Raw genomic sequence first — 23,318 nt, 5'->3', positions numbered from 1 at the left:
GGGAGAAGTGGTGCCTGACCACCAACTCTCTGCCCTTCCTCTATTGCCACCACCTGGATCTTCCTACTGCCTTCGGGGAAGGGAGGTGTACCACCCAATTTGGGAATCATTGGTGTGATGTATGCCAAGATGGGCAGTAGAAGGCAGTTCACCTGGACCTTTACTGGCTTGCTCCATTGCTCTTATCGAGTCCTGTGTGGCTGGAGATTTTGGTGGGCATGTGGCCCACTTGCAAGTTGACATTCTGGGCCATTTGACTGTTTTCCGAACCATCTGGGCCATAAACAGGGTTAATGAACAGAATAAGGTGTCAGTTCTAAAATATTTTTCTCAGCTGTGCCTGACAATAGGGTTAAGCCTTGAGCAAACCATTTCCCACACTGCTGGCATATTTATGGTTTCTGTTGTCAGTACCGGTCACCTCTGGTCCAAGGATTTAGACAGTCTTGGTGAGAGAGAAAAAAGACTTTCTTTCAGACCAAGGACAATAGTAATCAGCCAGCGTTTAAGTTGGTACTAAACATCCTTACCCTCTTGTCACTATATATAGACTGGAGCTTCCTAGCCCTGCCTGTTTGCAATTTAACATTTTGACTTCTGCCTGGTAACTGTACCACAACCTTTTGTTTTATGCCTGGTAACTGCATTGTAATTTTTAATTTTTGCCTGGTAACTGCACTGTAACATTTGATTTTTGCCTGGTAACTGCTATGCAGCACTTTGATTTCTGCAACTGCAGTAAAACTCCTCCCAACTGTTCTTTGAAAACGGCACCAAAATTCCAACTCACCTAAAACATATAACACAATCTATATACACATATATTATTTTTATTTAATACAAACAACATAACCAATACAGAGATCATTTCAGCCCCAGGTTCAGAAATGTATACATACATTTCCCAACTTCATCTATAATAACAGAACCAAAACTCTTCTGGGTTCTCACATCTCTCCTGTGTAGACCCTCTGGTGTTGTGACTGCCAACCAAAGTATTTTCCTCACAGCTGGCATTTGTAAAGCTTCTCTCTTGGGTAGACTCTCTGGTGTCTCACAAGATATGAATTCAAAACAAAACATTTTCCACACTGCAGGCATTTGAAAGGATTGTTTCCTGTGTGAAATCTTTGATGAGTCATAAGGTTTGATATCTCAGCAAAATATTTCCCACACTGTTGGCATCTATATGGTTTCTCTCGTGTGGACTATCTGATGAACCATAAAGTATGACTTGTTGGCAAAACATTTTCCACATCGAAGGCATTTGTATGGTTTCTCTCCTGTGTGGACTCTCTGGTGTCTCACAAGGTCTGACTTGCGAGCAGAACATTTTCCACATTGCTGGCATTTGTATGGTTTACCTCCTGTGTGGACTATCTGATGAGCCACAAGATGTGACTTCCGACCAAAATATTTTCCACACTGCTGGCATTTGTAAGGCTTCTCTTCTGTGTGGACATTCTGGTGTCTCTCAAGATGTGAATTCCAAACAAAACATTTTCCACACTGCAGGCATTTGAAAGGCTTCTCTCCTGTGTGGACTCTCTGGTGTCTCTCAAAGTATGGCTTCCGAACAAAATACTTTCCACATTGCTGGCATTTGAAAGGTTGCCCTCCCGTGTGGACTCTCTGGTGTCTCTCAAGGTGTGAATTCCAAACAAAACATTTCCCACACTGCAGACATTTGAAAGGTTTCTCCCCTGTGTAGAATCTCTGATGGGCTATCAGGACTGACTTCTGAGAAAAACATTTTCCACACTGCTGGCATTTGTAAGGCTTCTCTCCTGTGTGGACTCTCTGGTGTCTCTCAAGGTGTGAATGCCAAACAAAACATTTCCCACACTGCAGGCATTTGAAAGGTTTCTCTCCTCTGTGAAACCTTTGATGAGTCATAAGGTTTGATTTCTCAGCAAAACGTGCCCCACGCTGCTGGCATCCATACAGCTTCTCTCCTTTGTGGACTCTCTGATGAACCATAAGTTGTGACTTCCGACCAAAACTTTTTCTACACTGCTGGCATTTGTATGGTTTCTCTCCTGTGTGGACTCTTTGATGGTTCACAAGGCCTGAATTCAAAGCAAAACATTTTCCACACTGCTGGCATTTGTATGGTTTCCCTCCTGTGTGGACTCTCTGGTGTCTCACAAGGTTGGACTTACAAGCAGAACATTTTCCACATTGCTGGCATTTGTATGGTTTCTTTCCTGTGTGGACTCTCTGGTGTTTGTGAAGGTCAGATTCATGAGCAAAACATTTTCCACACTGCTGACATTTGTATGTTTTCCCTCTTGCATGGACTATTTGATGAGCCATAAGGTGTGATTTCCGGCCAAAATATATTCCACATTGCTGGCATTTGTAAGGCTTCTCTTCTGTGTGAACTCTCTGGTGTCTCTCAAAGTATGGCTTCCGAACAAAAAATTTTCCACATTGCTGGCATTTGAAAGGTTTCTCTCCTGTGTGGAATCTCTGATGAATTACAAGGATTGACTTCTTTGTAAAACATTTTTCACACTGCTTGCATTTGTAAGATTTCTTTCCTGTGTGGACTTTCAGATGAAATACAATTTCTCCTATAAAGAAGGACAATGAAAGACAAGAGTTAGTCTCAGTGTTAAGGGAGGAAGGACCTCTGAAAGCAACGATGGTGCTATGTAAGCTCAAGAAGGAAAAGAAACATCAGTGAAAGAGGAGCTTCTGTGTTCCCTTTCCCACTTTCATGGATATTAGTCATAACTGAAAATGCAACACATTGACAGGTCTGAAAACAAAGACCCAAGGTGGTTTACACCAGTTCACCCAAACCAGTAATTAAAGTTAGTCACGTTCACCACTGCCTCTCAATACATGAGGCACTGTGTGTGTGTATTAGAGAGAGAGAGAGAGAGAGAGAGAGAGAGAGTAAAACGGGATGGCATGAAAAAGGAGATCCATTTCAATCTGGCTTTAGACCTGACTATGGGACGGAGACAGCCTTGGTTGCCTTAGTGGATGACCTACGCATGGAGCAGGAGAGGGGAAGTGTGTCCTTGTTGGTCCTGCTAGATCTCTCAGCAGCTTTTTATAGCATCAACCATGGTAATCTTCTGGACTGCCTTTCTGGGCCAGACTTGGGGAAGCCGTTATGCAATGGTTCTGGTCATTCCTGTAGCAGTAAATTCAAAAAGTGGTATTGGGGGGACTTAATAGATTAAAAAGCTGGGCTCAAACTAACTAAATGAATTCCAACAGTGAGAAATGTAAGGTACTGCACTTAGGTAGAAAAAAATGAAATGAAGTAATAGTGCCACTCTATTCTGCTTTGGTCAGGCTTCACCTTGAATACTGCATCCAGTTCTGGGCACCACCATTCAAAAAGGATGTTGAGAAACTGGAGTGTGTCCAAAGGAGGGTGACCAAAATGGTGAAGGGTATGGAAATTATGACCTACAAGGAGAGACTTAGGGAGCTGGGTATATTTATTCTGGAGAAGAGACTGTTAAGAGGTGATATGATAGCCCTGTTTAAGTATTTGAAGGGGTGTCACACTGAAGAAGCAAACTTAATTTCTGCTGGGAACTAGAACACAGAAGCTACAGGAAAAGAGATTCCACCAAAACATTAGGAGGAACTTCCTGACAGTAAGGGCTGTTCAACAGTGGAAGACATTGGCGTGAGTCTCCTTCTTTGGAGGCCTTTAAACAGAGACTGGATGGCCATCTCGCAGGGGTATTTGTGAGTTTCTCTATGGCAGGGGGTTAGGTGGATGGTCCTTGTGTTCTGTTCCAACTATGATTCTATAATTCCTGTTCAATTTCTTTGTCACTGGCCTGTGGAGTCTTTAAGGGTTTTGTTTTGTCCCCTATGTCATCTAACATCTACATGAAACCGCTGGGGGAGGTCATCTGGAGCTTTGAGGTGCAGTGTCACCAGTATGTGGATGACACCCAACTCTTTCTCTCCTTCCCATCAGATGCCAAGGAAGCTCACACCTAAAGATCCCACCCTTGCACCCCATTAACCAAGTCATTCTTGTTGATTAGAATCAGATCTAAAATAGCTGACCCCCTTGTTGCCTCTTCCACCTTTTGGACAATGAAATTGTCTCCAAGGGAAGTGAGGAATTTGCTAGACCTTGAGGATTTGGCTGAGTTTGACTTCCAGCAAATATCAGGATAGTTGAAGTTATCCATTGCTACTACATCTCTCCTTTCTGAATGTGTGGTCAACTGTTTCAGGAAGGCATCATACAAGTCTTCAATTAGGTTCTGAGGTCTGTAGTAGACACCACACCCACATCCTTGTTGTTTCCCTCCCCTTTAATGTTTATCCAGATGCTCTCCACCTGGCTTCCAGGATTTAAGTCCTGGATCCCATCACAGGTGTAGACATCCCTGACATATAATGCTACTCCTCCTCCTTTCCTGATCACCTACTTCTCTTAAAAAGGTTATACACCTCTATTCCTACATTCCAATCATGAGATTCATCCCATCAGGTTTCTGTGAGGCCTATTATATCATATTAGCTTTGTTGTGCTAGTTCAAGTTCCTCTTGCTTATTTCCCATGATCTGTGCATTAGTGTAGAGACATCTAAGACCATGGGTCCCCCCTACTAGCTGCCTCTACAAGTTTTTCTGCCTCCCACTGTTGGATCCTTGCACTGTTTGCCTTCTTCCCTCTATAACAGTTTGATTATTACCTCCAGCTCTTGATAAACACCTGCCTTCCAAAGTACTATTTCCCTCCCCCACATGTAAACATATGGACAAAAAACAGAAGCAAATGTTAGTTATTTTGAATCACACCTGATGACCAAGTGCTGCCTGGGGGACCATTGCTCTGTGGCCCTATTGTGGATCCAGATAGTGCTAGACTATCTGTGACAGAAGCTAAAGCAGGAAGGTTTAATGCAAGGCACTTTAAGTCCCATTTGGGGGGGGGGGGGGGGGGAAGCAGGATAATAAATATATACATAAAAATAGGAAAGGCTAAGCAGGTGGGCTGGACTGAGGAAGCTTCATGGCTAACTAGGGCTGGGACCCCACTGTAAGTGAGGATAATGCTCCATAGAGCTTCTCAGACAGGGATGCACAACTGTTGGGGATTATGGAGGGCATGCTGGACTCCCAAGGGATCTCAGAAAGCATCCCCTATTTTACCATCTGGGGAAAAAATTACATTCCCAATATCCTCCACCATCTGTTATCCAAGGCGAATTTGGAGGCCTGTCCAGGGCCTAAAGGGGCTCAAAGAGGGCACAAAAACTTGGCAAGATTACTCTGGGGTATATAGAAGGGCCCTTGGCCCTTCCTTCCCACAAAATCCTAAGATTCACAGTTTAGGGGGAGTATTTAGACTCCTCGTTAATACTGCCTCGCTAAACTACAAATCCCAGGATTCCACAGGATATTGCCATGACAATTAAAAAGGTATCATAGTTGTACAACAATATAGTACAAAAGGACTGTCTCTGTAGGAAGGGTAATAGTTTCAGGTTCCTTACCCAGAGAGGACACATTCTTATAGTTTTCCATCATCACCTCTTCGTATAAAAATCTCTGGTTCCAATCCAACAATTCCCATTCTTCCTTTGTGAAATACACAGCAATATCTGCAAAGGTCATCTGCAACAGAAAATAGCCCTCATGCAGAGTGACTCATACAAAGGGGAGGAAAGCACATGCTGCATCCCAAATATTATATGATCCATTCAAAATAAAGATAGAGTATGACATCTTTCATTATTCTCCCATTTCTTTTCCTTAACTTTCTGGATCTTCATAAATAGGACATGAGGGAAAAGACAATGCTACAATTTGGGTGCCTAGTTATCTAGATTTCTCCTTTGAAGAGAGACTTTGTTTAGTATGTGGAAATTCATCCACATATGTCTTCCAAATCTGCATTACTAACTGGCGTAATTACTAACTTGGTAGCCTCACCAAATCATCAATTTTTTTTATTTCAAGCCTTTATGGTTAAGTCCGTTTAGCACATAAAGCAGAGACCACAAGAGCCTCTTCCTATTCTTGACAATAAAAAATATGAAAAGCACAAATTAAATCATTGGGAATTGCTTCCTTTCATAATGGCTCAAAACAACCTGCCTGAGTCAAGTGACTCCCTCTACTGAATGAATGCCTTTATTTCAGTTAACAAACCATAGGCAGTATAAAAAGCAAAACAACAACAACAAAAAAATCAAATAACAGCAAGAGCAGTATATACACAGCATATAAATGAACAGACTCCCTCTACTAAAATGGTAGAGGACAGGATCAAAATTCAAAATGACTTTAATAGAGTAGAAAGCTGGGCCAAAACTAACAAAATGAACTTCAACAGGGAGCGATGTAAGATGCATATGAGGAAAGACTTATGGACCTGGGTATATTTAGCCTGGAGAAGAGACGGTTAAGGGGTGATATGATAGCCCTGTTTAAGTATTTGAAGGGATGTCATACTGAGGAGGGAGCAAGCTTGTTTTTTGCTGCTCCAGAGACTTGAACACGGAACAATGGACGCAAGCTATGGAAAAGAGATTCCAGCTCAACACTTCCTGACAGTAAGAGCTGTTCAACAGTGGAACACACTCCTTCCTCAGATAGTGGTGCAATCTCCTTCTTTGGAGGTCTTTAAGCAGAAGCTGAATGACTACCTGTCATGGATGCTTTGATTATGAGTTTCTGCATGGCAGGAAGTTGGACTGGATGGTCCTTGTGGTCTCTTCCAACTCTATGACTCTATGGTAGACAAATCCTGTCTAAAAGCCATGGGTTTAATGCTAAATCAGGAATAGCTCAAGTCCTCCTGAGGGACCACCACTGGTAGGAAGCCCAGTCCTGCCACCCCTGGCCCTGACTGGATGGAAGCAGGAACTGATTAACTGAGCCACTGAAGGACAGAGGATGACTTCTGACCATCCATTGCATTCAGGGGCTAGCCTGAAGAAGAAGAGCCCTCCCTCCGGTCCATCTGCCTTGGTCCAGGCCTCAGAGGGAGAGAAGAATGCTGGACCTGATTCCCTCCCTCCCTCACCATTCCCTTCTCCTTTTGTGTCGTGTCTTTTAGATTGTAAGCCTGTGGGCAGGGAACTGTCTGTTATCCCCTCTATTGTAAACCGCTCGGATTCCCAGTGATTGGGCGGTATATAAATAAAACCTATTATTATTATTATTATTATTATTATTATTATTACTATTATTCCATTCCAGACTACCCCCCTCCCCAAAGGCTCCTTCAGAAAGAAGGAAAGGGTGAACGTTAACTTGTTCCATGGTCACTGCAGATTTCTCCTTTGACCGAAGCTTCTGCCACATTCCTTGTATTTATATGGCTTCTCTCCTGTATGCATTTTGTAACTGAGATTTATACTGGAATGTTTTTCCATGGACAGGATAGTTTACCTTTCTTTTCCCTCCATGCTTTTTCTGGGCAGTCACAAGTTCACAAATATCCTCTCCTTCAGAAGCAGAGCAGTTATTCTTCCCAGTCTCTGACTGGTTTCGTTTTTGTCTTTTGGGTCCCCTGTGATTTGTGAACTTCTCTTTGTCCTTTTCCCATGACAACACAGGGGGCTCCATAAAATTCTCCTTCTCCTACTCATTACCTGCTTGAGAAAGAAAATAATCCCATTAGGAGTTTAACACAGAAAACCAGAATCTCAGTGGGGATCAAGACCAAGCCCTGCTTTATCCATGGCATTCATCCCATTCTTCTCAGCCAAGAACATCTATTCCATTCTGGTCAATTTTTCTCTTAACTATATTAGGAAAAGGGTTCCTTACTTAAAGAGGCCACGTTCCCATCAACTTCCATCCAGACTTCTTTGTGGAGAGTCCTCTGGCACCAATCCAGGAGTTGCCACTCTACTTCAGTGATATACCGGGCCACCTCTTCAAAGAAGACCAGGACCTGAACGAGATAAAAGGACAACAGTACTCTAATCACAAATAATCTCTTCCTAAAATGTTCCCCTACAAAACAGAAACAATTTGGGCAGCTCTCCCACTTTTTTGTGTTATGTGCGGGATTCATGACCTCACATGAGAGAAAGAACAATGTGTACAGCCTTCTTGCTTCACCTCTTTGAGATCTTGTAATAAAATTGGGTCTTCACAGCATTCTTCCCACTCCGCCCTCACAGTCTCTTCCAACTCTACGATTCTATGATTCATCCAGGAAGGAATGGATTTGGTCTCTGGTGCTACTCAACTGACTTTGAGGAAAATGAAAGAGGGGAATTGCGACATTTTATGGCTCCCTACAGGTTTTCAGCTTCTCCACATCATATATCACCTAAGAGGCAATGGTGCTACATAAATGCATTAAATAAATTGAAAGGTGCTACATAAATGCATTAAATAAATAAATAAGCATAGCAAGAAAATGGGATCAATGCACACTTCTTTCAGGAAGAGATGGCTTATGGGAAAGCTTTCACCCTTTTGACTCACTTGACTTCATTTAAGATCTTCTGACTCCTGGAATAATAAATAGAATACTCACAAACAAACAGATTTGCACCTCCCGTTTTGCTTGCCTTCCAGATCTATCTCCTTCTATTTCCAAATGGAAGTAAAGAGGCTCCAGAATCCTCAGAGATTCATGGATATGGTAGAAGCCACCCATCCAAGCTAACTCCATTTCCACAGACATTCAAGAGGGAAATTGTATTGGCTTCCCCTCCCACTTAAACAAGCATATTTGAACGTCTAACGCCTTCAGCCATCATCCTCCCCCTTCTCATCCCTTACTTCGTTTCTCCTGCTACCTCCACCTTCCCTTCCTCATCACAGAAATTGAAAGGAATGCCCATTTCCCTTCCAGGAATGAAGAGAGTGTGCAGCTACCATCTATCCCCACATTAATATTGCCTGCCTTTCTAGGAAGGTGAGCTTGCTGTTCAACAGCCCTTGCAGATTCAGGGCTCTGGCTTCCTTGACTATGTAGCAACTTTAGCCATCTATATTATACTGAGTGCAGTGGGGCTGGTGCAACATGAGCTTGTGGTAGGCACAGGAGAAATGACTCTGACTGCTCTTGTGAGGTAAAAGAGAAAAACCTACATGTGTTGTTTCAGAAATTCCATCTTAAGATAATTTGGTTAGAAGAGCTCCTAAAAGCTGACTCTCAACACTTTCTACAAGTGTTGATGCCGCTTTGCTTCCAAGAGACTGTGTCTGTCCATCTGGAATGACTGAGTCTATCCATCTGGAATGTGGATTTCCTCTTTTCCTACTGCTTTTTACCTTACTAACCATTATTGTCTTTTCCAGTGAGTCATGTCTTCTCATGGCATGGCCATAGTATGACAGTCTCAGATTAGTCATCTTGGCTTCTAGGGAGAGTTGTTATTATTATTATTATTATTATTATTATTATTATCATTATTATTATTAACCTTTATTTATAAAGCACTGTAAATTTACACAGCGCTGTACATACAATCTTTTAATTGGACGGTTCCCTGCCCTCAGGCTTACAATCTAAAAAAAAGGAGTTCAAGCTTGATTTGCTCCTCTATCCATTTATTTGTCTTTTTAGCACTGAATGGGCCCATGGTGAAGCCATTTCTCAGAAGAGAGCTGCTGAGGAACAGAGACCCAGAGGAAATCTTTCTAGGAAAAAATGGATTCATTCTTCTTCACTCTGAATCCATTTGGGCATTCCTAGCCAATATTTAGACATTCCAAGTCCCATCATCCCAAGACAAGAGGTGGGAAATATTTCCTGCCTAGCCACAGGTGAATGCCTTCCAACATTTCATTGATGAAAACTGGGACATGTGCAGCCAAGGAACACCTGAAATGGAAATAGGGAAATTTTGCACCTTAAATTGAACAGGAAAACCTGACAACTTCCTGGGATTACAGCTGATCATCAATTGAACATGACCCTACAGTGTGATGCTGCAACAGAAAAAGCAAATGATATTTTGTTGTTATTGTTGTTAACCATCCTCCAGATGATCTCAATCCATGGCGATCCTAAGGATGAGACATCTCCAAGACCCTCCGTCCTCCACTGCTCTGCTTAATTCCTGCCAACCCATACCCATGACCTTAATAGAGTCCAACTAGCATGTGGCCTTCCTCTTTTTCTACTTCCCTCCCACCTTTCTGAGAATTTTCTTTTTAATGAGTCCTCCATTCTCATGATGTGTCTGAAGTATGACAGCCTCAGTTTTGTCATCTTGACTTCCAGGGAGATTTGATCTGCTCTAGGACCCATTTGTTTGTCCTTTTGGCTGTCCACAGGATCCTCAGCACTCTTCTCCAGCACCACATTTCAAATGCATTGATTTTCTTCCTATCTTCTTTCTTAACTGACCAGCTCTCATATCCATACATGGTAACAGGGAATACGATAGCTTGTATTTATCTAACTTTTGTGCTCAATTATACAGTACATCTTTGCATTTTAGAATCTTTTCTAGTTCTTTCACAGCTACTCTCTCCAGTCTTAATCTACGGTTTGAGTAAGAAATGCCAAGAACACAAATTCATTCGTACAATCCGCCCCGCACACTCAGATCAACCGGGAAGCAACTGTTAAGGGTTCCGGAGATCAGATTAGCTACTACCACCAGGAGGGCCTTTTCTACTTCGGCCCCCATCCTCTGGAATTCGCTTCCCGACAAGCTCCGCTCGGCCACCTCACTGAACCAATTTAAGAAGGGGTTAAAAACACACCTTTTCAAGCAGGCATACCCCTGACTCTGGACACCCGATGTGTCCCCCCCCTCGTCAGCATTGTTGAGCTGGCATGAGATGGTTTTATCTGTGGTTTTATTGTGTAATTTTGGTGTTTATGATGTTTTGTACTTGATGGTTTTTATATTGTACATGTAAATGTTGTTAACCGCTTTGATTTGAAGAAAAGCGGTATATAAATTATTTATTTATTTATTTATTTATTATTTATTCCTTCAGCATCTCTCCGACAAAGGCAAAAGGGATCCTTACCCAGAAAAGCCTCCTTCCCATCGTCTTCCATCCTGACCTCCTTGTAGAGAGCCCTTTGGCCTGGATCTAGGAGAAATCACATGGCCACTTCCTCAAAGTAGACCTGGAGCTGAAGGAAAAAAACAACACTTATGTTATGGCAGTCACTCCCTCCTCCTAGGTCCTCCTTTTTAGGCCCATTAGAGCTCTAAGGTAGTTTTTCCCACTGCCTCCTCAGGCTTCTTTGTGGAACAAAAGAGAGAGAGAGAGAGAGAGAGAGAGAGAGAGAGAGAGACTTCTCAGTGGCTGCTCCCAGCCTTTGGAAGTCCCTCCTTTGGGAGACTAGCATGGCTCCTTCTTGTTGTCCTTCAGTCAGCAAGCAAAGTTATTCTTATTGTTAGTTTTATTTTATTATTTTATTCTGTTGTGTGTTTAGACCTGTCATTGACTGTGATGGACTTTCAGTGGCATTCTATCTTCCTTTGTATGTAGTCTTTTAAAGAATATTACTTTTAATAACTTCACAGGTTATTTGTTTTTAAAATACTTTTTATATTTCTGGTTTTGTATTGTTTTTAATAAACTGTACGTCGCCTTGAGTCTCATTACTGGAAAAAAGGCAGGACAAGAATGAATCTTTAAATAAGAGGGGCAAGTGGGTTTGGCCATTTTCCCAAAACCTCCAAAGATCTATGTGGTGCCTTAATGAGTAAGTTGGGATTTACTCTCAGGAAAAAGGGTAGGGGAACTCATCTTCGTAAAACTGGTTTATGATTTACAATTATCACTGATTGTGGTTGTTTTTGGTTGCCATTGTGTCATTTTTGACATGGCAACCCTAACAGGGTTTGCCATTGCCATCCTCTGAGGCTGAGAGAGTGTGACTTTCCCAATGGGTTTACATGGCTGTGGTGGAATTCGAAACCTGGTCTGCAGAGTCACAGTCCAGTGCTCAAACTACTACACCACTCTGGCTCTAAAGTTACTGTGGTTAAAGACAGATATTGTCAATCCTAGATTTAATTTTATTTTCTCAGCCTCCCAGTTGCACAATAGAAATCTTGTATTTCCCCAAGACATCTGGTGACATCTGTAGATTGAGAAGGAGGTCAGGCCCAGGCTACCAATGGCTACTGGTCACAGGGCTCTCTCTGGCCTTCTAGCTGGGATCAGAGACAGGGGGTCCCTCTCCATGACAGCCTCTGGGGAGGATGGGCAATAGAGTGTCTGGAGGTTGGCAGGTATCTGTGCCATATCCTCCAACATTTCACAGGGCAAACCCAGGACACAGGAGACCAACCAACACCAAAGTATGGCCAAGATGGCAAAAGTTATCAATGAGGAAGAAGATACATGAGGAAGAAGAGAGATGGGAAGAGAAGGTGCAACTGTTAGCTTTTGCCTGAGACTGAAGAGAAAAGGAAAAGGATCTGTCTCCTCCTCTCTTCTTCCTCCCCCCCCCCCCCAGTCAACTGAATGGGAACTACTTTGGCATTTGGGACTCAATCTGCAACAACAAAAGAAGCTGAGTGCAAAAGGGGAAAGTGGAAGGAAGAGAGAAAATTGGCCATTTTAAAAACAGGTGAAAACAGGGGATTCCTCAGGACTTTCCTACACAAATCGGGACAGTTGGAGAACAGTGGGGTCTCTGTGTGCTTCCCATATTTGGGTGTGTGTGTGTAGATCCAGTTTGACTCTTCTTGTGTTGTTCTTGCATTAACTTTACATGAATATTCGCTCCCTAAGTCTGAGCCTCCTCCTGCAGAAAGTGCCTGGGACCAAGAGGGGCCTCCTTCCTTTCCTTCCTTTCTCTGCCTCTGGATCTGAGCCCCCAAAGGCAAAGAGCACCCCCGCAGTGTCCCCAACCTCCTCCCCCCAAAAGTACACAACACACACAGCCCAAGCCAAAGGGGGCTCTTTTCTGCTCCAGGAACCCAGGAATCTCTTTTCCTTTCTTCTCTCCCTCCAGGCTGGAGCCCCCAAAGGGAAAGAGGAGCCCCCTCAGTTTCACTTACTCCTCCCCCACACACACTCTAAGCTGAAAAAGGAGGCTCTTTTCTGCTTCAAGAACCCAGGAATCTCCTCTTCCTTCCACAGGTGCTTATTTACTGTAGACATAATAGAGTTTGATGTCACTTTAAAATGGTGCAGCCCCATCCTTTGGGATTTGTAGTTTTGCCAAGATGTTGCCTCCCCAAACTACAAATCCCAGGGTTCCCTAGGATGGGGCCCTGGGGGCAGTTAAAAGTGCAGCAGATTAATTAAAAAACAGAATTATAACCAAATTTACTTGGGAGGCCAGGAGCCGACTGGAAAGGAAAACATAGTTCATTGCTGCAGCATCCCCAGAAGGAGATACAGTCGGCCCTTCTTATACACGGATTTTTTATACACGGATTCAAGCATACAGGGTTTGAAAATGTTCCCAAAAAGTATAAATTTACCTTGATTTTCCATTTTTTATAAGGAACACCATTTTGCTTTGTCATTATATCTAATGGGACTTGAGCATACACGGATTTTGTTATACACGGGGGATCTTGGAACCAAACCCCAGCGTATAACAAGGGTCCACTGTACATCCAAATTTCTAGGGCCCAGATTTCAAAGTGAACCAAGCTTTCATAGTACTCTGAACAATGATGGTTATATATGAATTTAAACATATACGCCCCTTCGCCCTTATTGGATATCCCAATGTATGTCTCTATCCCTCGTGGGGCATCCAATCGATCACATTGTTATCGATATATTTAGTTTCATTGTCCCCAAACTGTCTCTTGCAGTGCTTCCTTTATTTGGGTTTAAAATCGTGAGCGAGGAGCCGTTTCCAAATGGTTTTCCATTCTGGAACAGAGGATTTGACGTGGCTGAAGAATTCCCTCTTCCTGGCAACCGTTGCTCTCCATACATTTCAGTACTGTACTATATTTCTCAACTCCTGGGCATGAGTAAAATCCCAATTCAAATCTAGCCTCTACAAAAAGTGGTGTCAGGCTGCCTTATTTCTCCAGTGTAGACGCCCCTCAGCCACTGCCAGGGCCCCCCTCCCTCGGAGGCAGAAGGAGAGAGCCTGGGGGGCTGGGGGGCAGGGGACTAGGGCACAGACAGAGAAAGACACAATGCATGATTTAGGGGGGTATCCTCTCCCTCCCCTCCAGGGTGCCCCCTGGCCTCCTCCTTTCCTGCCCACCCTCTCAGCCCCCTGACACCCACCCAGGGCCCCCCCTCTCCCTCCCAAATATACCCCCCCTCAATACCTCCCTGGGTCCAAGGGAAAGGAAAGGCTCACAGTCCTCCAAGGGGAGAGAGAGAGCGGAGGCTCAGAATCCTAGAGCGTCCTCTCCAAGGGGGAGAGCGCAGAGACTCAGATTCCTAGAGTGTCCTCCAAGAGGGGGGAGAGGGAAAGAGAGCGCAGAGTCCGTCAAGGAGAGAGAAAAAGAGAAAGAGGGGGCTCAGATTCCTAGAGAGTCCTCCTTCAAGGAAGAGACCAAAGACTCAGATTCCTAGAGTCCTCTTCCAAGGGAAGAGAGAGCCGACACTCAGATTCCTAGAGAGTCCTCCAAGGGACGAGAGAACCGGGGTTTAGATTCCTAGAGAGTCCCTTTCGAAGGGGGGGGAGAGAGCAGAGTTCTAAGATTCCTAGAGAGGTAGGAAATGTTCGGAAAGGTCTGTGCTGGGAAATTGAGGAGGGAGAGAGAGAGGCCTAGAAGGTGAGGAAAGGGAAAGGGCCCTGAAGGTTACTTTGGGGGCGGAGGGAGCTGGAGAGAGGGCGGGTCCCGGTTCATCCTGCCGCCTCCCCCCAGAATGGAGGGAGGGAGGGAGGGAGGGCCTAGAGCAGCGCCTCTCAAACGTTGGTCCTCTGGACGTTTAGGACTCCAGCTCCCAGAATTCCTGGCTGTTGGCCAAGCTGGCTGGGGCTTCTGGGAGCTGAGGTCCAAAACATCTGGAGGGCCAAGGTTTGAGAAGGACTGGCTGAGAGTGACCCCGGCTGTGGGGAGGGGGCAGGAGGAGGAAGAGGAAGAGCGACTTCTGGGGGAGGAGGAAGGAATGCCCCTCTTCCCTCCCCCCCCGGCGCCTCTTAGTTACTGTTCCATTTTCATGACATGACGGGGGGGCCTACTAAGACACAGTACTTGCCCATAGAGAAACATTGGGGAACACGTGCCCATAGGGAAACATTTGGCCATAGAGAATCAGGGAATGGCAGTGGGCAAGGGACCACCACGTTCATGGGTTCTTCTCCAGGACTCCTCATGGAGGGGGCAAGGGGTGGATTTAGTTGCATGTCAGTTGGCAGGATAAGGAACACCACCCCTAGGACTGCCTTTTCTTCCTTCGGCTGCTTGGTGTATTGTTGATCCTCTTCACAAGGAGACCCAGAGAAGCTCTTTGGGGTTTCCCTAAATGGAAAAGAGCCCCATGAGATGCCAGGCAGAGAGAGAGAGAGAGAGACTGGAAGGAAGGGAGGAAGACCACTGCCACCACCCAGTGCCCCTTCACCACTTTTTTTGTTGTACACTCGTTCCTCTTCATTTGCGACTTTGACCTTTGAGGATTTGATTACTGTGTTCTCTCTAGGAATACCTAGGTCCTCCAGCACAACTCAATGGTCAACTTTAACCAAAAGTCACACTGGAGGACCTACAGATTCCTAGAGAGAACCCTCCACTAGGCATTTGCAGCTCCTCCAGTGCAATTCTATGGTCAATGTCTGGCAGATGTTGACCACAGAGTTGCACTGGAGGACCTAGAGATTCCTAGAGAGGGGTTCTCTCAGGTAAAAATATAGTGTTTTTGTTATTTGCGGTTTCCCCACATTATATGCCCATAAACCCAGCTCCTACTCTCCTCACGGATAAGAAGGGTCCTCCTCCCCCCCCCCTCTAAAAATGAAATTGGGGGGGTGTCACTGCTCCTTTCTTTTCTTATTAACTTTTTCCCTTCTTCTAGGAAGCTGTGCTCGCTGTTTGGAGGACCCAGAGGTAGAAGAAGAAGCTTCTCTCTCCCTTTCCTCCTGCCAACATCTAAGGAGGATCCCAGGTAAAGTGGGGAGTGGGAGCAAAAGAAAGAGAGGCTCCCAGAAATAAAAGAATGAATCCCCACTGATTCATTCAGCTTTCCATTGAAAGGAAGGCAGGAAGGAGGCCCTGGACTCCCTGGGCCCCTTCTCTGAAGCTTTTTTTCTTCAGTAGTGCCTAAAATGAGGTGGATGGAGCTAGTATGGTATAGTGATCTCCACTGGCCATGAGGATACTGCCATAGAGATGATCTGTGATTTGATGTCCTTAGTCTACCACCAGTCCCCTTTGAACAAATGACCTGCATTTATAGGTATAAATTGTTACACTCCCATCTGGATATCATCACCCTGAGCTTCTCTTTAACAACTACTGTAGTGGCCCCAAACCAGGCCAAGAGGTTTTGCTTGTCTGTGACATTTCCCATCTGAGCCTGCTATCTCTGATATCTAAAAAAGAGAGATGTAGGAGGAGGGATTGTTTGTCATGGCATAAGCAGTTTTTCTCCCTTTCAGCTCCAGGTCTACTTTGAGGAGGTGGATGTGTAATTTCCCCAAAAGGGAGTGGAATCTCCAAGCCAGAGGGCTTTCTACCAGAAAGCCAGGATGGAGGCTAAATCTTATGGGTAATCCCAGTTTGAGGGGCTTGTGGTTAGTTCTTTTTTCTGATGAAGAAGGAAGAAGTCCAACAGAAGAGGCTTTTGTTGTTTTCTGCTGACAGACTGCCTTCAGTTTAGGGTAACTCTGTGAGTGAATGACCTCCAAGAGATCCTGCTATGAACAGGCATAACCAGGTCTTGCAAGTTGAGCATTTTGGCTTCCTTGAGTCAATCCACTTGTAGTGCATCCTTTTCCTTTTCCTGCACCCTTCCACTTTACCGACCTTTATCATCTTTTCAAATGAGTCATGTCATCTCACAATGTGTCCAGAGTATGCCTCCATTTATTTATTTTGTATTCTAGAAAAAGTTCAGCCTTGATTTGCTTTCAGAACCATTTAATCATCTCTTTGATGGTCCATGAAAGACAGCATAGATGTGTGGACATGTGAAACAACTTGCTTTGTATCTTTTGCAGGTGCTCAGAGAGAAGGGAGCCTCCATTGAATTCATCTTTCATAGAAGAAACTGCAGGAAAGATGCCCATGGAACAAGTTAGCACTCATGCCCTCCTACTTTGTGACAGATCCTTTGGGGGAGTTTTCCAGTAGAGGGTCCCAAATGGTTAATACCAAGGGCAGGAGGATTCCCCACTCCCAGAGTGTTGTTCAGTTCCCCTTCCCATTTACTGAATCCTTTGTTTGTCAATCTGGTATGCTATGGCTGGTCAGATACCATCCTGTGTCCTGCAATCTTTCAGTTTATCAGTGATTCCTGCCATCTTATTCTTTCTTTCTCCTCTTCCCCCAACCTATCCCAGCCAGTCAGAGCCGGGGTGGTGGGATTAGGCTTCAGAGACCCCACAGCCTGTCATCATGGCTTGCTCTATTCCTGTGTTACATTAGCTTTTAGGCTGGATTGGTGCCCTCACTTTGGTGAAAGGAGGGAGGTGGCTCAGGCTGTTCAGGCTTTGAGACTGATGGGAGACAGCAATTTCTAATTGTTTAATTGTTGTTATTCTATTGTTACTGCACTGAACAGTTGTGATATTATCTGCTTTATGTGCCAAAATAGTTGCACTAATGTACTAAATGGAACTTAAGGAAATGTAAATCCAAAACATCTGCAGGACACTAGATTGGGCAAGGCTGCCCTAGATGCAAGATAGTTAGTAATGGATGTTGGGAAGACATGTGTGTAATACGTAAAATTATGTGTAATACATAGAATAGAATTTCCCTTTCCATAAGAAAGCTAGTTCATTAGGAAGCTGTGTAACCGTGTTTCCTGCCTCATGTGCTATTCTTCAAGATGCAGGAAAATAAAGTTTTGTGCCTATTATAGCATTGAATGCATGGCTTTTGGGCAGGGTTGGTGCCACCACTTTGGTGGAGGGAGGCAGCCAACCCAGGCAATTAGCTGCCTTGAGTCCGTGTACCAGGAGGAAAGTGGAATTTAAATGATGATGATGATGATGATGTGGTCTTAAACCATCATGAAAGACAGTGAAAGGAAATCAAACTTAACCAGAACTTTAAGGTCTAGCAAATTTCTCACTTGCCTCGAAGACAGTTTCATTGTCCAAAAGGTGGAAGAAGCAACAAGGGGATCTGCTGTTTTAGATCTGATCCTAATCAACAAGGATGACCCGGTTAAGGGGGTGCAAGTGGTGGGATCCTTAGATAGGAGTGATCATGTTCTCCTGGAATTTGTTCTACAGTGGAATGGAGAAGCCAAGCGACACACATTCTAGACTTTAGGAGAACTAATTTCAGTAAACTTAGGGAAATACTGGGGTGATCCTGTGGTCAGGAATACTAAAGAAGAGCATTCAGCATGGATGGGAGTTTCTCAAAAGTAAAGATACTGAAGGCACAGTTTCAAACTGTTCCAATTAGGAGGAAAAATAGGAGGTGGAAGTAATAGTGCCACTCTTCTGCTTTGATCAGGCCTCACCTGGCCCTTGTGGTCACTTCCAACTCTACGATTTTATGAATTGCTAAGTATTTTTTGTTGTTCTTGGATTTTAACTTCCATGGAAGGAGAACTTTGTAGTATTTTGTGCTCCAGGTGCCAGAATAATTTGGGTTATGTGTCCAAATAGCTGAAAATATCTGGAATAAAAATCCAAAACATTAGCAGCACACTAGTTGGGCAAGACTTCCCTGGAAACATTCAAGCTAATAATGCAGATTGGAAAGATCCATCTGGAAAATCCCCCGTGTGTTAAGCAGAATCTCCTTTCACAGGAGAGAGCTAGCTCATCAGGGAGCCAAGCTATAACCATTTTTCTTCCTCGTGTGCTATTCTTGTAGATTCAGAGAGTTAAAGAAAAGAGATGGAGAATATTTAAAGGTCTCTATCTTTATTCTGAAACAATCAAGCCCTGTGTGTTTTGCCCACATCTGATGTTTTTTTCTTTGATTGGGGACTATTTTCTCTTGCAGGTAACCTTTGAAGATGTGGCTGTGTATTTCACAGAGGAGGAATGGACTTTGCTGGATGAGAACCAAAGATCTTTGTATTGGGATGTCATGATGGACAACTATGAAAATGTATCTTCGCTGGGTAAGGAACCTGAATCCATTGCCCTTTCTATGGAGGGGCCTTTCTTAGTACTTTGATGCCACTTTAATTGTTCTGGTAGCATCCTGTTAAATCTTGGGATTTGTAGTTTAGTGAGGCACTAAATCTCTCCAGTTGAGGATTCTCAATATCCAATCCTAAACTGCCAATCCTAGAATTTCACAGGAAGAAATCATGGCAGTTAATGCTTTTTGCCCCCAAATGCCTTTCAACACATCCTTGAGCAATTTTTCATTGTTTTGGGTCCTCTTTCAGTCATTCTAGTCCCCAGTTTCCAACATCCTATGTGGAAAAAGGCCTCTCCTGACCCCAAAATGGTTCAGAGAGAGCCCAACACTATTAACACTACCCCCACTTCACCTAAGAGAGATTGGGAGATATTCAGAAGCAAAAGGTGGCGTGATCCCCTGGTGCTCCTGTGTACCCCCAATCCTAGCTCAGCCATGACTTCCTCAGTCCAGCCCCTTGCTCATCCTTTCCTATTTATATATTTATTATCCTGACTTTCTCCCCAAATGGAACTGAAAAGTGGCTTACCTTAAAGCTTCTCATCCCACCTTCAGTTTCTATCACAGATAGTCTTGCACTGGATAGAAAATATCTCTGGGAAAGTGTACAATAGGACAAGAAATAAATGTCCTACAGGACAGTGGTTAGTTCTCAGGTCCAGTGGTGTCAGTCCAAATAAGTGACAACTGGTTCTAATTTTATTTTGGTTTTTTTGCCCAAATGTATGCATGTTTCTGTACACGGAAACCCAGATGAGGATGAGCATTTGTACACAGGTAGGCAAAACTCCTGACTGGGACAAGGAAAGATGTGTGTTCTTCCTCCTTCCCCACCCAAAGAGCAAAGTCACAGCTTCTCCAGAGTTATCAGCCTCAGCTTCCCTCCTTCTCTTTGTTAGCCACCACACCATTTGCCTGCATAACCATCCCGCCTCCTTTCCAGTTTTAGCACACTTATTCAGTCACAAGTTTCTCCTGCAGATGCCGCCAGCTTTGCTTTGCTTTGCTTTGCTTTATGGCCCAGCCTTCCTTACTCCCACATGCCCCGGTCACTCTTCACATCTTCCTCCCCTCCACATTTCCTAAATGCCCAATTGCACCAGTACAACGTCTTACTTTTGGCATCTCATTCTCATCTCCTCAACCCCCACCCCATCCTGTTTCACATATTCTCTCTTTCACTTTCTCTCTCTCTCTCTCTCTCTCTCTCACACACACACACAGGGTGCCTCACATATTGAGAGGCAGCCAGTGACCTGACAAATTTTAACAGCTGGTTTGGGTGAACTGTTGTGAAACAGCTCAGGTCCTTGTTTTCAGACCTATCAAGAGGTTCCATTTAGCAACTGTGACTAATATCAATGAAGTGGGGAAAGGGGACACAGATGTTCCTCTTTCTCTGAGTTTTATTTTCCTCCTTGAGATGGATTACCTCTACTGCAGTTCTCAGAGGTTTGTCCTGTCTGAATGCTGAGACTGAGTCTTCCATGTCCTTGTCCTTCTTTACAGGAGACATTGAGAATCATCAGAGAGTCCACGCAGGAGAAAAACCATACAAATGCCAGCAGTGTGGGAAATATTTTAAAGATAAGTTAGTCTATTCAAGACATCAGAGAGTCCACACAGGAGAGAAACCATACAAATGCCAGCAGTGTGGAAAATGTTTTGCTCGCAAGGCAACCCTTCAGAGACACCAGAGTCTCCACACAGGAGAGAAACCATACGAATGCCAGCAGTGTGGAAAATGTTTTGTTCAAAAGTCAAGCCTTGTGATACACCAGAGTCTCCACACAGGAGAGAAACCTTACAAATGCCAGCACTGTGAGAAATGTTTTGCTGACAAGTCACAGCTTGGGAGACACCAGAGAGTCCATACTGGAGAGAAACCATACAAATGCCAGGAGTGTGGGAAATGCTTTGCTCGAAAGTCAAACCTCTTGATCCATCAGAGAAGCCACACAGGAGAGAAACCATACAAATGCCATCAGTGTGGAAAATGTTTTGCTCAACAGTCAGTCCTTGGGAGACATCAGATTCTCCACACAGGAGAGAAACCATATGAGTGCCAGCAGTGTGGGAAATGTTTTGCTCAAAAGCCACACCTTGTAATACACCAGACTCTCCACACAGGAGAGAAACCATATGAATGCCATCAGTGTGGAAAATGCTTTGCTCGAAAGTCAAACCTCTTGATCCATCAGAGCATCCACACAGGAGAGAAACCATACAGATGCCCGGACTGTGGAAAATGTTTAGCTAACAAATCACACTTTGTGGTTCATCAGAGAGTCCACACAGGAGAGAAACCATACAGGTGCCAACAGTGTGGGAAATGTTTTGCTCACAAGTCACACCTAAACAGACACCAGAGTGTCCACACAGGACAGAAACCATACAAATGCCAGTAATGTGGGAAATGTTTTGTTTACAAGTCAGCCTTTGCAACACATTAGAGAAACCATACAGGACAGAAACCATAGAAATGCCAACTGTGTGGGAAATTTTGGACTCAGAAATCATCCCTTTTGAAGCATCAGACTATCTATGCTGGCGAGAAAGTAGACAAATGAAATACTTTTTGTTTGCAGAGTCACTATATCTGGTTTGTAAAACTGTTAAAAAACCCTTTCATGATATTTACCTTGAAAGGATGTGATATTAAAGTGTCCATTAAACCTCTGAATTGTTTAGAATATTCTGTCGCCTTGGCAGCTCATCCAAAATCTATGAAACATGGTACCAGTTATGTATGGTCCAAGACACTCTGCAGAAATAATGCCATTTGAGACCGCTTTAACTGCCCTGGCTCAGTGCTGCGGAATCCTGGGAACTGTAGCTTATTGTGGCACCAGAATTCTCTAACAGAGAAACTTAAATGCCTCACAATATTACAGGTCCCAGAATTTCCTAGCACTAAGCCAGGGCAGTTAAAGCAGTCTGAAACTGGTTTATTTCTGCAGGGTGTTTTCGACTTACATTTATTAATGAGGTCCTCCCCAAGCCATCTGATTGTGACCATGAAAGTAGACTGTATGTTCATGAACTCAGTGAAGGGGCAGTTCTTTTTCTTTTCTGGCTGCTTGTTAACACACAATGTTCACTGATTCTCAAGATAAAGGCTAACATCTTCCTGTCCTCGGCATAAAAGTAGGGTAAAAAGGATCATTTTTCCCCCAGGTGTTTCCCATTGTTATGTTCTCTTCCTGCCTTTTTGTCAGGATTGTTGAACCCTGTCATATTTCAATGGGTGACGTGAATTGATTTGTAAGAGGATTACTATCCGGTAAGGCTGTCTGAGTATATATGTTTATTGTTATATATGCTTGATTATATTTATATCATGATTTGCTTCCAAAGGAAGCAAAAAAGGAATCAAAACATTAGGCAGATTCAGGCTAGGCAAAAGAAATGAAATAGGTGAGCATCTGCAAGATTTATGTCAGGCCAACAAACTATTCATTGCAAACACCTTTTTTATACAACCAAAGAGAAGGCTATGCATACAGCATCACCAGATGGCCAACGAAAAACCCAAATAGATTATATAGGGCCCAAACAGACAGGTCAAAGTAAAGCTGCTTCGGGTCACTTTGGAGGTATGGCCTTGGTGTGGCTTCCGGCCTCTTAGGACACATACATTTGGCACAGCTTCCGGCCTCTTAGGACGCATGCATCATTTAAACAGCATACTTCCAAAGTGACCTGAAGCAGCTTTATTTTGCCCTGTCTGCTCAGGCCCATAGTCAGGAACAAAAGATGGAGAAGCTCCATATTGGTAGCCAAGACTAGACTGGGTGCTGACTGGTATAGAGCATGAATTACTTATATGAAAAAAAGGAGTAAAATTTAAGAAGAGAACAAAAGCAGTCATCATACAAAAAATTAATGTGAACAATATTCAACAGAATTTATTGTCAATATAAGGAACAGATTTGTACTACTAAGCATAATAAACCATAACCAGAAGAACTGTGGTCAGAAGCCTTGGATACAACAAAAGAAGAATGTAGACAGACACAGTAATCCAAAAGAAAGGGAGACAGGAATAAACTCTATGAATGCAACAGTATAACAGCTAGTGTGAAAAGATAAAGTCAGCTACTACAATGACCAATGGAGAGCTATACACTGAAAGAGATTCATCAAAATGGGAAAAACAAGAAGTCTATTCCA

The 23,318-nt window shown here is 43.8% G+C and overlaps 1 protein-coding gene and 1 pseudogene across 2 annotated transcripts; one reads left to right on the top strand and one right to left on the bottom strand.

The window, feature by feature from the left end:
- Nucleotides 1-814: 814 nt before the first annotated feature.
- Nucleotides 815-14,284, bottom strand: LOC149320320 (uncharacterized; annotated as a pseudogene). Its single transcript, XR_016278573.1, has 6 exons — nucleotides 14,193-14,284; nucleotides 10,954-11,062; nucleotides 7,774-7,900; nucleotides 7,393-7,595; nucleotides 5,490-5,610; nucleotides 815-2,576 (listed from the first exon to the last, which is right to left on the bottom strand). The product of XR_016278573.1 is annotated as an uncharacterized LOC149320320 (transcript).
- Nucleotides 14,285-14,506: 222 nt separating this feature from the next.
- Nucleotides 14,507-21,831, top strand: LOC149320319 (uncharacterized). The gene is made up of 6 exons (XM_089501717.1): nucleotides 14,507-14,645; nucleotides 15,886-15,975; nucleotides 17,030-17,105; nucleotides 18,999-19,119; nucleotides 19,899-19,922; nucleotides 20,655-21,831. Exons 1-6 carry the CDS (start codon nucleotides 14,590-14,592, stop codon nucleotides 21,551-21,553), a joined length of 1,266 nt encoding a protein of 421 aa, XP_089357843.1. The 5' UTR covers nucleotides 14,507-14,589; the 3' UTR covers nucleotides 21,554-21,831.
- Nucleotides 21,832-23,318: the final 1,487 nt, after the last annotated feature.

The sequence above is a fragment of the Sceloporus occidentalis genome, unplaced genomic scaffold (genome assembly GCF_023333645.1).
Source record: "Sceloporus occidentalis isolate IW3139 unplaced genomic scaffold, rSceOcc1.0.p SCAF_1, whole genome shotgun sequence".
NCBI lineage: Eukaryota > Metazoa > Chordata > Lepidosauria > Squamata > Phrynosomatidae > Sceloporus > Sceloporus occidentalis.
Note: the sequence above shows the minus strand (reverse complement) of the source record. Positions and strands in the feature narration are given on the sequence as shown.